Source organism: Octopus bimaculoides, chromosome 4, assembly GCF_001194135.2.
Source record: "Octopus bimaculoides isolate UCB-OBI-ISO-001 chromosome 4, ASM119413v2, whole genome shotgun sequence".
Classification (NCBI taxonomy): domain Eukaryota; kingdom Metazoa; phylum Mollusca; class Cephalopoda; order Octopoda; family Octopodidae; genus Octopus; species Octopus bimaculoides.
The window spans coordinates 122,273,759-122,288,434 of NC_068984.1; the positions used below are offsets into that span (position 1 = coordinate 122,273,759).

The 14,676-nt window shown below is 31.8% G+C and overlaps 1 protein-coding gene across 1 annotated transcript in view; it reads left to right on the top strand.

The window, feature by feature from the left end:
- LOC106880299 (serine/threonine-protein kinase WNK1) overlaps nt 1-10,762 on the top strand; it is a 78,758-nt gene extending 67,996 nt beyond the window's left edge. Inside the window, exons 16-17 of the mRNA XM_052967677.1 lie at nt 3,263-3,339; nt 5,022-10,762. Of these exons, the coding sequence (XP_052823637.1) occupies nt 3,263-3,339; nt 5,022-5,895 (951 nt within the window). The 3' untranslated portion in view covers nt 5,896-10,762. The remainder of the gene's footprint in view (nt 1-3,262; nt 3,340-5,021) is intronic.
- Nucleotides 10,763-14,676: the final 3,914 nt, after the last annotated feature.

Genomic DNA, 14,676 nt, shown 5'->3' on the forward strand with positions numbered 1-14,676 from the left:
TATATATATATATATATATATATATACAAACAATACACACACACATATATATATATATATATATATATATATATATTATATATATATTATATATATATATACAAACAATACACACACACACATATATATATATATATATATATATATATCATCATCATTTTACGTCCATTGTCCCCTCTGGCATGGATTGGACAGTTTAACTGGGCTGGCATGCTGGAAGGCTGCAGTAGACTCCAGTCTGGTTTGGTATGATATTCTATGGCTGGATGCCGTACAAGAGTGTAATGGGTGCTTTCACATGCCACCGGCATGGGTGCCATTTGCCTTGGCACAAGTGCCAATTTGTGTGGCACTAGTATCTGTCATGACTGTGATGTTGCTTGGCTTGATGGGTCTTCTTCTCAAGCTTGACATAATGCCAAAGGTCTTGTTCATTGCCTCCGTGAGGCCCAACACTTGAAAGGAACTCACCCACTTTGCTTCCTGAGACCGAACAGTTGAAAGGAACTCAGCCACCTTGCCTCCGTGCGGCCCAACTTATATGCTTTTGTCTTTGTTTCTGTAGTTGTCCCTCGTCACTGTTTGATAACTAATGTTGATGTGTTTACATCCCCGTAACTTAGCTGTTCAAGATAAGTGACTGATAGAATAAGTACCAAGCTTTAAATAAGTACTGTGGTCAATTTATTCAACTGAAAATTCAAGGTTTCAAGGTGGTGCCCTAGCATGGCCACAGTTTAATGATTGAAGCAACTAAAAGATACAAAATACTGGTATATACGTGTGTATCTATCTCTCTCTCTCTCTCTCTCTCTCTCTCTCTCTCTCTATATATATATATATATATATATATATATATATATATATATATATGGTTGGCGTTAGGAAGGGCATCCAGCTGTAAAAACTCTGCCAAATTAGATTGGAGCCTGGTGTAGCCATCCGATTGCACCAGTCCTCAGTCAAATCGTCCAACCCATGCTGGCATGGAAAGCGGACGTTAAACGATGATGATGATGATGATGATGATATATATTTTTGTTCATATGATGATATCTCCACAATGTGTTGATGAGATAAACATGTAATCGCTACCAAAATAGCAAGAGATTTCTCCCCAAAGGTCTAAAGTAGACTCCTTATGCATCGATCTCCTTGGTTACATATCAAAAATTTTAAATTATATATATATAATCAAAAAGTAAGAACTAGAGATGCTCTATATAGAAAACACATAGTAGTGGTTAAATAATTTGAGCTTAAACTCTGAAATCTTTATCAAAGTGTAGGTTCATGAAGTAAAGAGTGGTTGTAAGAGAAATGCAGGTGAGATGATATGGAAATAGTGATGCACATAAACACGATTTCGCTTTATATATGTGAATATGTATATGCACATATAGATACAAGTAACTAAATATATTCAGAAGATAACCCACATGTGCAAGCACATCGGTATCTATACGTATATGGACAAATAAATTTACATAGAGCATAAAAATACAGAATACTATTGAGAGAATGTGTAGATTTTAACTCAACAGCTGTTTGTTGAAGCTCAGAATTATGTAATAATCATAATGTTCATAATTAGTTGATGAAATGTGCAAAAATCATGGATATGCAGTCAGTAAATGGTCACATATAAATATTACCATGAGACTGGCTTCCTTCATCAGGAGAAAGAATTGGTGATAACAATTCACATAGTAGCATATGAGTCAAACAGAATTCATTGAGACAGATTTTCTGTGGCCAGAAAATATAAACATGTACACATACTCCTACTTTACCCTTATTTCATTACAGCTATTACCAACACTTGCAAAATGTGTGGATGTGTGTGAATATATGTCAGTTTATTGTCATCATTGTAATCTTCAATGTCCACTTTCTTCTGCTTACATTTGTCAAACAAAACCTGTTGAGACATATTGGAGGCTCTCCCATCACTTATTTGTGCCTGCTTTTCATAGAAAGGATTTTCATCCTATAGATCTTTGAAAGTGCATAGTGACTGATTGCACTGTCAGGAGGCATTCTTTTCCATTTTCACAAAGACATTCAAGCGAGATCGTTGCCAGTGCCGCTGGACTGGCTCCTGTGCAGGTGGCATATAAAATACACCATTTTGAGCGTGGCCATTGCCAGTACTGCCTGACTGGCCTTCGTGTCGGTGGCATGTAAAAGCACCCACTACACTCTCGGAGTGATTGGCGTTAGGAAGGGCATCCAGCTGTAGAAACTCTACCAAATCAGATTGGAGCCTGGTGTAGCCATCTGGTTCACCAGTCCTCAGTAAAATCGTCCAACCCATGCTAGCATGGAAAGCGGGCATTGATGATGATGATGATGATATCAGTTGTACATGCTAGCTTGCTTTAGTGGAATATATTACTGAGGTATTCTTCTACAGCCATATGCACTTTTTGTCGCTAATCTTTAGTTTTTCAAGTAAGGGGTATCTTAGTACACATCTTCAATGGTGCGAAGCTAGCAGATGACCTGTTGATGGGAAATAACGGCAACATCACTGCTTGTAGCTGATGTATTTAGGAAGTGTGAATCTAAATAAATGTACACTTACATATACATATGTAAATGCATGCACACACACACACACACACACACACACACACACACACACACACACACACACACACACACACAGGTTTCTGTCTTCCAAATACACTCGAAGCTTTGATTGATCCTTGGGTTAAAGTAGAAGACTATATCTATACTCAAGGTACCAAACAGTGAGACTGAACCCAAAACCTGATAAGAAAATTTCTTAACTCCACAGATTAATGAAATTGTGGAATATCAACATTCATGCACATATTAACATTTGCACATATTAATCTAATTATGTGCATGTGTGTATCTGTATGTACTTATGCACTGTAGTTTCCATCATCCAGATCCACTTACAAGTTATTGGACACTTGACTAAGATGCCACACAATGGGACTGAACCCAAAACCATGTAGTTGCTGAGAGAACTTCTTAACCACAGTCATGACTTAGTGTGTGTATGCACATAGAACTGTATACATCCACTCATATCTTTTTATGTCTGTTATTCAATTCTAGTGTGAGTGTCCCTTGTTTTCTGATGCAAGGATACAGTCTGACTATTCTAAGACTGTGGTGCTTGTTAAAATATTTAAATCATATCTGCAGGTAATTTTTTTTTTTATTGTCAACAATATCTTTAGACTGATTTGATTTCATTGATAGCAATTGTAAAAAATATTTGCAGGATGTTTACCATTCAGAAGATCAGAGGTGGCCTTTACCATTTGAAAATGATGAAGAATATCGAGAATTAATGATAAGGTATGTGATAGTGAACTTTGCAATATGTTTTATTTTAATCATAATTTATAACTTTCAAAGGTCATAACATAGAGGTTGTAATATTTTTAATTGTCTTTATTATTATTCAAGTGAAATTTGCAAATAAAGTTTTAAAAATGAAAATAAATTAAAATTTCAGTTCCCTCTGTATATATTTTTAAAAGATTGCCTTTTAAAGTTCATAGTTGTAACTTCATATTAGCTTTACACGAGTTTCACAAGTTTGTTTTGTTTGCTTTATTAACCAGTATATTAAAAGCATAAAACAAATATCAGGTTTGATGAAATTATTCTTGAATAAATTTTTTGAATTTCATATCCCTCATTAGTTTATATGTATTTTCTTCATAATACTTAGGGCTAAATGCATGTTTCTTTTTCTGGTGTAAGCTTACATTTTCAAAATACTTGTGGAACATATACTCCTTCCTGGTAAAAGTCAGAAAATATTATTCCACCATAACTGGAAATCATAATGAAAAGGTTTTTTAAAAATATATATCTATTAAAATCTTTATATTGTCATTATTATTTAAGTGGATTGGCTGAAATATTTGAGGTATTTAGTTTCATCTCTTTACATTGAATTCCCTAGGGTTGGTTTTTACTTTTCATCCATCTGAGATCTAAAACAAGTCCTAGTAGTATTTTTTGTTTGATTTTTAACTATTACAAATATTTAACCTTTACAAATATTTAACCATTTGTCACTGTTAGAACTCCTCATTTAGGATACTTGGAGCTATTCCTAACTCTTTTTAAAAATCATTAGCTTTTACTTCATTTTTACTCTTATTCAATTGCCATTGTACCGGTATTGAGAAAAATCTAGAAATTTCATGACTCCTAAAATTATTAAAGTATCAAAACGAAACAAACTTGTGAAACTCATAGGAGTATGAGAAATATGCTTTATTTTTATGAACTCTGCTTTTTTTTGGTTTCTCAGTATTGGTTTATTTCTGTTTCTTAATCCTTGTTCTGTCCATTGAATTTGTCTTGACAATGTGAATAAACATGTGGTTAGTCCTAAATAAATACTTTTTAAGTTGAGAAAGTTTGAAGTCCCTGGTATTTGTACTATTTCACCCATGTTTTCTGTAATATGCTCAATAAATTAAGAGTAGGTTGAATTTCATACTGTTTTTTTTTTCCATATGTATATTGCAAACCCTGAAATATTCAGTTTCAAATATATTGATATTAATTACTTTCATAGGAAAAAGTTGTTTAATTCCATTAATGCAAAATGTGAACTGAAATTTTAAAATCTCACAATGCCAAATCTAAAAGAGCTATGAAGAATTCTTATCAGACAAGAAGCTGTCTGAAGATGGTAATATTTAGGGCAAAAAATTACTAAGATCGGATATAAGGAAATGTCTTTTTTCAGATGTGGGAAAATGAAATAATGATGAAAATGTTTGTTTTAAAATTTTGAAAACTAAATAAAAATCATTACTTGATTCTTTAATATGCAATATTTTTTTTATATATTAGACTAGCTTTCTTTTGAAAAATTTATTTTTCACGTGTATCATTAATATTTCTTGACTGACTGACTGCAGATTTCTGTTGCAATACAGATAACTGTGTAAAAGAAAATAATTGTTTAATTGTTTGCATAAATGATTAATTATAGAATATTTTTATAATTTCAGGCAAAAAACAGAATTAGCTGAAATGCAATTAAGGCATAAAAATGAGATTGAACTTTTCCTACGTAAACATGGAATCCATGTTGAAGATTTTATTAAACATGTGAATAATGGACCAATGTTGAGCCCAATTCCAGTTACTTTGCAATCTGTCCCAGGCTCTTTAGTATCACCTTTACCAGTTGGAAGTAGTAGTATTCCTCAAATGGCTGTGAATGTACCAAAGAATGAGGAGCTGTTTTCAGCTAGTATCTTGAAATGTATGGAAAACTTTACAAAACAATCTAGAAATCTTTCACCTGATGTGCAAGGACCTTATAGGTCCATCTCACCATATTCTACTTTCAGGTCCCCTGTTCAATCACATTCTGATATGGATCCCACCCCTTCTCAGTGGGAAGCATCCTCAAAGGGACAGCAGTCTTTACATCATAAAGGTGATGTAAGTTCTAAATCTTCACAAGGAGACTATTTTTCTGAATTGCCATCAGAACATATGGGATCTGGTACTCCAGTCCATCATTCAACTTCTGGGCACAGGGTTTCTGACTATCAGCAACAGAGAGATCAGAGTCACTCTTATCAAATAACTGATGAACAAAACCAGGCACAGTATGGCCAGCCAGTATTAAATAGGGTTCCATTTCTCCGCCAGCCATCATTGTTACAGGGTTGGCAGTATCCAACAACAAATCTTGTCTCACAAGGAGCCACAGCTCCTACTAAAACTAGTTATTCAGAACCAATGTCAAAGAAAGACATGTTGCAATCTTCTAAAGAGCACCACCCCAAAACTCACCCTTCTCAGACAGAGGCTTTTGAAACAGTAATTAGTAAGTCAACAGACCCAAAGACTGACAATCCAAGTAATATGTGATGCTACCACCACGTCTTTCCATTTTCTTCTTGAATAATTGTAAATAAAATTTACTAAGATTACCATGTGATATTTACAGCGAGAACTATAAAAAAAAATTCTGAATTCCATTTTCACATAGCTCTGTTTAACAATTTTCTGAATTCTTTCAGAAGAAAAAAATGTTTGCTTTGTGCAGTATTTTCTTTTGCATTTCTCAAACTACTTAAAAATGAAAAGGTAAAATTGTCTATTTTCCTTTTATTGATCTTTAGAATTTTGCATGTGGTGCTGATAGGTGTCTTATGATCTGGCTGCCTTCTTCAATCAATTAAAATTCTGGTTAGACTTTCATAAAACTAGTTTTACCTAAGAAACTTAGGTTCTTCTTTGACATAGCTCTCTATTTCAGCTTAGCTCATACTTCTTACTGTATTCCATTTTAGTCTTTCCTGTACATCTTCTTTTTAACTATAAGTGGTTAGCTTTAAATTTTAGAAACATCTTCTCCTATCTGTATATGTGAAAATATGAGTATGTGTGTGTGTGTGTGTGTGTGTGTGTGTGAGAGAGAGAGAGAGATGCAATTTTTTTCTGCTTAATTAAAAAACAAAATCTGTTTTCTTCCTCGACACTAAAACCATTATGTTTGAAGAAATGTATTTAATTCTCATCAGTTTCAATTTTACTTCTCAGCTTTGTAGTTTGTCAGTGCATAGGTTTGAGTTTGAAGAATTTTTTTCCAACACATAGTGATTCTTAGAAGAAAAATATGTTGACTTCATTTGGGTTTGAACATATATTTATATACATGTATGTACCTATGTTTACATGCATACTAATGTGTGTGTGTATGTATAGATTTGTAAAAACTCATATGTGCATATATGTATACACATGCACACATACATGCTTATGTATGTTTTTTAAAATACATGTGCATATATACATGCATACATAGTGTATGTGTGTGTGTGTGAGAGAGAGAGTGTGTGTGTGTGTGTGTGTGTGTGTGTGCCTTTATTCTTTTGAGTTGCTTGCTTAGAATGATAAACTGAGCATACTTTACCTGTATAAGATTTGCTTTTTCCTCATTCAATGTCTTTCAAAGCCAAGTGTATATATATATATATATATATATATATATATATATGTATGTATATGTATGTATGTATATGTATGTATGTATGTATGTATGTATATATATATATGTATGTATATAGATATGTATGTATATATATGTATGTATATAGATATGTATGTATATAGATATGTATGTATGTATATATATATGTATATATATGTATATATATATATGTATATATAAGGTTTGTTGCACACAATCAAAATTCTGATTATTTTTAAGTGTGTTTTGTTTCTCTTTCTTCTCCTATGTTTGGCTTTTTTGCCAGAAAGATTGCTATAAAAATTGCAGTTTTTGGTTGTAGTGTTGGAGGTGTGAAGTTATTGAGCACAAGACTACTCTTCATAAATCATATTTAGTATCATAACTGCTGGCATTTAGTTTAGGGTTTTTTTTTAATATATATATAATTCATCTCTTCTTTTGATATTTAGTCATAGTAAATTTGTTAGACATCATCATCCTCCTGAATCCTAAGAAGTTTGTTAGCTTTAAATCCATCTATCTTGATACAATCTGGAAGTATTTTCAATTTGTATAGTAAATTACATTATTTAAATTTAGAACTCCTTTAGTAATTAAAGTTTGAGTTATTACAAATGAAGTTAATATTACCAGAAGATTTCTTCATTGATATGTAACAGAAGGGAAAGAAAATTTTATCTCTACTGTAAAATATTATTTTTAAGAATAAGGTAATACTCTAATCATTCTCTTCATATTATCATCATCATCATTGTTATTGTTTTGGTTAGTTTGCAATTTTATGTTACACTTGATTACAATTTTGTTAGATTTTACTGTCTCTGTAATTTTAGAGTCAAATTTTGCTTGCTTTTCTGAAATATTTCAGGATGATTATTTTTCTTTTAGTAATAATGCTAAGATTTTGAAAAGCAAAGCTTTATATATATTTAAAATTTATTAATTTAATGATTTTTGGGAGAATAATAATCAAATAGCCTTAAGTTCTAAATCCAAGTTATTATTCCTATTGAAAGATTATTTTCGTGTGTATTTAATGTTTTTCATTTGAACTCAATAGTTTTCAAGTATTTCTGTCAGTAAATGTTTGATGGAATACATTCTGAAAGCTGCCCTTACCTAAAACCACACCAGATTTGGTCTGAAAGTTACTCCAATTAATTTATGAAATTTTCATTTGGGTGCTAACTTTTTATTGATTTTTCTCTGATTAAATGATAAAATAATATGACTGCTGTGCTGTCAATTTTTTAAGTAGATATTGACAATATTTTTTCCTATGTAATTTTTAAGATAAATATATTTTTCAATTTTCTTTTTTGATGACTATAGCACATTCCTTGAAGTAGACTTTGTCTTATGACTGATATCATTTGTATTATCTGTCTGGGTCATTCAAAGAAAAAAATACCAATTGAAAGAAAGATTTGAAATAATTTATTTATAAGAAATAAATTGCAACACGAATAATAAATATAAAGTACACATCCATAGGGAAAGCAGTGCAGCATCTATTTCGAAATTAAAAGTTAGCAACATATTGGTTAACTTTGTTCTGGTCTGTCTGGCAAACTTCATCCTAAACATCAATAAATGGATCTCCTACTCCACCTTCACTAGAGGATGCAAGATTCTTTGTTAGTTGGTCCTTGATAAGATGTGGAATAATACTATTTCAATCAGGAAAGATTTTAATTTCTTATAATTAATTAGTTTATAATTTCAGCCTTTAACACCTTATGTTATTTACAATTTATTAATGGTTATTATTTGAATGGAGTTTTAACGTTCAACTTGGTTTTTATTAAGCTAAAGCTTTGCTGTTCTCTTATAGTTTTAATTTTTTATTAAATTTTTGAAGACTAGGCTTTTTTTTTCCACAGATTTAATATATTTGTTTTATTGTTATGGATAACTTTAATTATTTTGAACATTGCTTTTATCAATTAGAAATGCAAGGTTATTGCCTTATTGTTAAAGTTGTTTACATCTCGCTAATTCTATAGTTTGATAGGAGGAACTCTATAAAAAAATTTGATTATTTCAATAATGCTATTTGGATTATCTTCCTGATATTTACTGACTTCACGAGGCTTCAAATTATCCAAGTCACTTTACTCATTCCAACTGCAATATAAACTACAGTTGAATGTACTCTGCTCAACATATTGCTGTGTAATATGCTTTGCCTTGGCAGCATTGAAAATAGATGTTTTGTTTTATGAAAAGCAAAAGCCCTTTAATGCTAATATTTCACTAAAATATTTGTCTACATAAATGTTACCAACAAAACAACCTTTATCATCAGCAATCTTGTCAAAATAGGAAAGTATACTAATGAAATTTCAAAGAATTATTTTTGGGCCTATAACTTTTTGTTTTTAAAAACTTAGGAAAAAAAATATTTACAAACTAGTTATCTTAAATTTTTTGTCTAAAACATTTAGTATCTGGAAATAAACTTAGAAAAATATTTTTGTAATTAAATATTACAATTTTTCAGTCACATATTTATTTATTTTTTTATTCCAAAACAATTATTTGCAAAATCAAAATATTGCTGATAGTTTTTCTTTTTAATAATGTTACTTACTGTAAAGAATTACTAAGATGGAGAAGGTAAAATTTATCAGAGACTTGTTTCTGTGACACAGTCTTCAGGTTTTGTCAATATCTAGTTATTACTTTTTTACTTTTTATATTAGACAGTTACGTTATGGGCTAAGAAACATAATTTACAGTAAGCTTTAATTCTCACTCTCTTTTCTCATCATTTTCCTGTTTCACACCTTTTGATTATTTTTTTTTTTTAACTTATTTTGTTTTCTGTTTCAATCCATTCTTATCACCCCTCTCAACTGTTTCAGTTTTCTAATTCTGAAAATTAATTTAATGCAAATTAAAATAGCAAAAATGTTGTTTTTAATACAAGCACCACTTTCACTTTATTCTCTCTCTCTCATTTTCTTTGAATTTTTTTTTTTTTATTTATTTAATTTTTTTCTGTTCTTGTCATCTCCTTGAATGTGTACTCTTCAAATTGGATGCTACTTTGAACTTAAAGCTGATGTGATGATTGCCTCTCTTGTTTGCAAAGTTATTTGCAAATCCTAAATCCTTCCCTTTTTCTTCTCGTCCATGTAAATAAAAGCAGTTACTCACGACCAATATATCTAGATGGAAAAGCCAAACAATGCACCTGTACGTGATCAGTATTCCACCTATGGTTGGTGCTGCATTATCTCTTTTGTTTATCTTTATTATTTGAGGTGAGTCTTGTGAAATTTTAGGTCAAGAATTGAGTATCTGTGATACTGACTGAGAATTTTAAAACTGATAAGTGAATGCTAATAAGACAGTTGCTTGATCCCTGTGCTGAATATATATTATCTTGATCCATAATAAACAATCAAGATGGTAATACTATTAATCACTTGCTGATAAATGTGTTTCTTTTTTTTTGTTTTCATTAGCAAATCAAATTTGCTGAAGGATGAGTGTATTATTGAATTGGATGACATGAGGTTGTATTCTTTGATAACGCTTCTAGTTTTGCAATGATATTCTGCATCACCTACTTTATCAATGCTATTGTTTAAAGAGTATTTACCAAACTTTTAACAAAGTGCTCTTGTAGTATTGCTCAAAAAGTGAAAACAAAATATGGGAGGTTTTTAAAAGTTGACTGTTTGAAAACTGAAAGAAAATTGTAGAAATATGTCCTGTAAAAAGAATAAAACTTGAATGAATATAACAAAACTTCAATCTATAGTAAATCTATCAGAAAGATAATTATTAGAGGTTGTTCTTGTTTCTATGTTATTTTTTTACTTCAGACACACAGACGATACCACAGTGAACCATCTACTACAGCAGGAGCTATTTCAAAAACTTTAAGTTTTATGATTTGACATCATCATTGACAGCAGTTTAAATTTTTCAGTAATTTAAGGTGGATTTAAAAAAGTAAATATAGATATGTTTTGGTAAGGTTGATTATTATTATTTTATTTATCTCAACATGCACACATTTACACTATAACCATTCTAGAATGTGTTTAACAAGGAAAGAAAATTCAGATTGAACCTGTGAAATATAGATCTACTTAATATTTGACATCAATTTAACTGGTTCTCTGTTACCTGGTTTATGTATGATAATCAGAGTACCACTGGTCGGTTTCAGCTAATAGAAATTAGTGAAGAGATGAGGTTTAATCCTTTGGCATTTAAATCGACCATATTTGGCCTAAATATTCTACCAGATTTGAAATCTCACTTTCCCTACAATGTCATTCTAAAAATAATCAGTCACACCATCAAAATCTTGAAGCTGTGAGATAATGCATGTGTAATTCAAAACAGTGTGAGGAAATAAGCATTGCATTTGATGGTAATCTAAATGCTAAAGGGTTAATGTTTTTGTATTTGAAATAGCAAGTAGCTGATAGATCATTCTATATATTACACAATAGAGAAGATTTGTCAATGAAGAAAAGTAATTTTGTCATATACTGTGAACTAGCTGGTGTTGATGTACAAGTATCAGACTTTAAAAAGAATAAGTACTGGGGTTGATGCATTTAACTAAAATTGACTGGAACAAATAGAAAATAGAATGATAGATCATCATTCTGCAGTTCAAGCAGTTATTTTGTCTTGTAAAGTTCCCAATAATTATTCAGTGAAATCTGTTTTATTCAATGGTATCTTCAGTTTTGCATTATGTAAATTTGGTATGAGGCCAATTTAGTAGCACAAAATTAGCCTTAAAATTTCTAAATGTTGAATGGTTGAAATTTCCAAGAACTAAATGTGGTTGAAATTTTCCATGTATTACAAATTTTGATGTCTTGTTCCTACAAATATATATTTCCCTAAACTGGGTTTGAACTAAAAGTGAAACCTTGTGCAAAGACAAGGTTTCACTTCTCTTAACCAGTTTACCAGCATTCTCTAGGATAATTATCGTGTATACCGGTGTGCTGGACAAAATTTGAACTTCAAAAAATTCACCCCAAAATTCGGGGTCGTCTTAGATACCTCGTATAAAATCTGGACCTTAACTGCCTGTGGTTTAGAGTAGCACTAATGTCAATGTAAAATAACCTATGCCTAAGTGACATCACTACAGTAGTGTTTACACCAGCCTGGTACATTTTATGTGTATTATAGTAGGTCATTTACAATATTTGGCCACTTTTTGAAAAGAACTGTATAAATTTTAAACAACCAAGAATTGTTGCATACAAAGTTTACTGGTTGAAACATAGTTAAAATTCTGTTGAAACACAAGAAAAGCAGGGCAGCTATAGCTCACCTGATCCCTTTATCTATGAAGCTCACACCGTTAGTGCTGGAGCTATTTTACCATGAAAACTTGGGGTAGTCTTATACAACAGGTATAGCTCAACACCCCCTTTTTAAATGGAAATTTGGGGTTGTGTCTTGTACACGGTTGTTTAATATGCCGGCATATACAGCAGTCAGTTTTTTGATACATTAAGTCATTACATTAATGCCAACCATACTGTAAAGTTGGGTTATCGTCTAGATTGTTAATCAGTATATGTATTGCTTAAATTTCTTTACACGTACTTAATGTTTATGCATTATAAATGAAACTGGATTTGGTAAATGGAAACTGAGAGAAGCCCATTGTGTTTATATATAAAGGGTAAAGACTCTCTTCGGTCACAAATGACTATTGGATTGCACCTAGAAAACTTCCCTCTGAGGCACAAGTCTGGACAAATTTGTTTGTGGAAAACCTGCAGTCACCCATGTGTACCAACCTGTCTCCACACCACATGTTATCCAAGGGAAAGGCAAAGGCCAATACAGCTCAGCACTAGTGACATTGCAACTCATTTCTACAGCTGTGTGAACTGGAGCAACATAAACTCAAGTGTCTTGCTCAAGAACATGACACAGTCCGGTTCAGGAATCAAACTCACTACTTCATGATTGTAAGCCCAACATTCTAACCACTGAGCCATGTGCTTTCACATTATATATATAAATAAAATGTTTGTCTCCTTGTCTTGATAGTTTTAGATGAGTGTCTCTGACATTCATCTCCAGTACTACATGAAAAACATGGAGAAATATTACCTTGCTTGGAAACAGGTGAGGGTTGGCAACAAGAAGGGCATCTGTTTCAGTATACTCTGTCAAACCCATGCAAGCATGGAAAAGTGAACATTAAAATAATTGTAAAGATAATTAGTAGTTGATTATTTCTATTAGAACAGTTTGATATATTTGCATTTCAATAATCTGCTATATTAGAAAATAATACAAAGGTATTTGTTTCAGCAGACTTTTAAATGTAGTATATCTGGGATAACAGTAGACTTAATTTGTTGAATCCATGAGGAGGCAGATATACTAAGCACCTTTTTTTTTCCAGATGGGTGCATGTGTTTCTACATACACATAATACAGTAAAAGTTTGTTGCAGTCGTGTAACTTCTGCATAACATGAAAACTTAAGTGTTGTGCTAATTGTTTACTATCGATCAGTTTGGAATGAAAATCAGACAGGAATGTATAATCATCCCAACACATTTCACCGTTTTGTTTTCAGTTACAGTTTCTAGAACTACTGTACAGTTGGCAAATTTATTCAACCCTTGCAGATGATGTCAGAGCTAATGCAACATCAGTAGAAGATCTACAGACAGCTACCAACATTTTTGCTGATGCATCAACAAGCAGATACTAGGTTCACCCATTCAGGCACACGGACAGATTGTAGACAGTATAAAGGAATTCCAATATCATAAAACAAAGATATTGGTAAGGGTAAAATGTGCCTGTGTAACCTTTTTGTATAAGGAGTTGTGCCCACTCTCCTACACTTTTGATAACTGGGATAAGATATAGGTGACGTTTCCATAAGCTGGAAATTTACGATCAGTTTTCTGAGGAATCACACATCAGGCAGGGAAAATTGTGTAATGTTGGTGTGCTCAAGTAAGCCTATATTTCTAGATTATCCAACATTAGCTTCAATGGCCTTATTGTGTATAAATGGTAGGCTATTTTATTCTCAGGTGAATAAAGGAAACCATATGCAAAGTGAACAAGAGAAGTAATTCAAAGATGTACTTGAAGGAGATTTGAACAAGTGTGACATCAGTATGTACAAGTAGGAATTATAGATGAATAACCAATGAAACTGCTAGATCATCTATAAAGAAGCCCAACACTTTGACATGGTATGAACTGAATGCCTCAGTAATAAACATGATTAGGAAACAACTGTCTGGTCTGTAAATGGACATGGGGGGGGGGTCCTGCAATGACCTTCATAGTCACATATAGGTCCATAGAAATTAATCTTCTGGACAATCATCCTCGGGCTCTTCAGAATGTGTGTGTGTGTATATATATATGCGTAAGTATATGTGTATGTATATATATATGTATATATCTGTGTATATATATATACGTGTGTGTGTATGTATATGTGCATATACCTGTTCATATGTATATATATGTCTATACCTATATATTTTTCTATATGTATATGTGTATGCGTGTGTGTATATATATGTATATATAGTGAGAATTTACAAAAAAACAAAAAACGATGGGTGTATAAACAACAAACGTATTCGTTTAACGCTCAGGAAGTGAGAAAATCTTTTATGTATGTATGGAGTGGC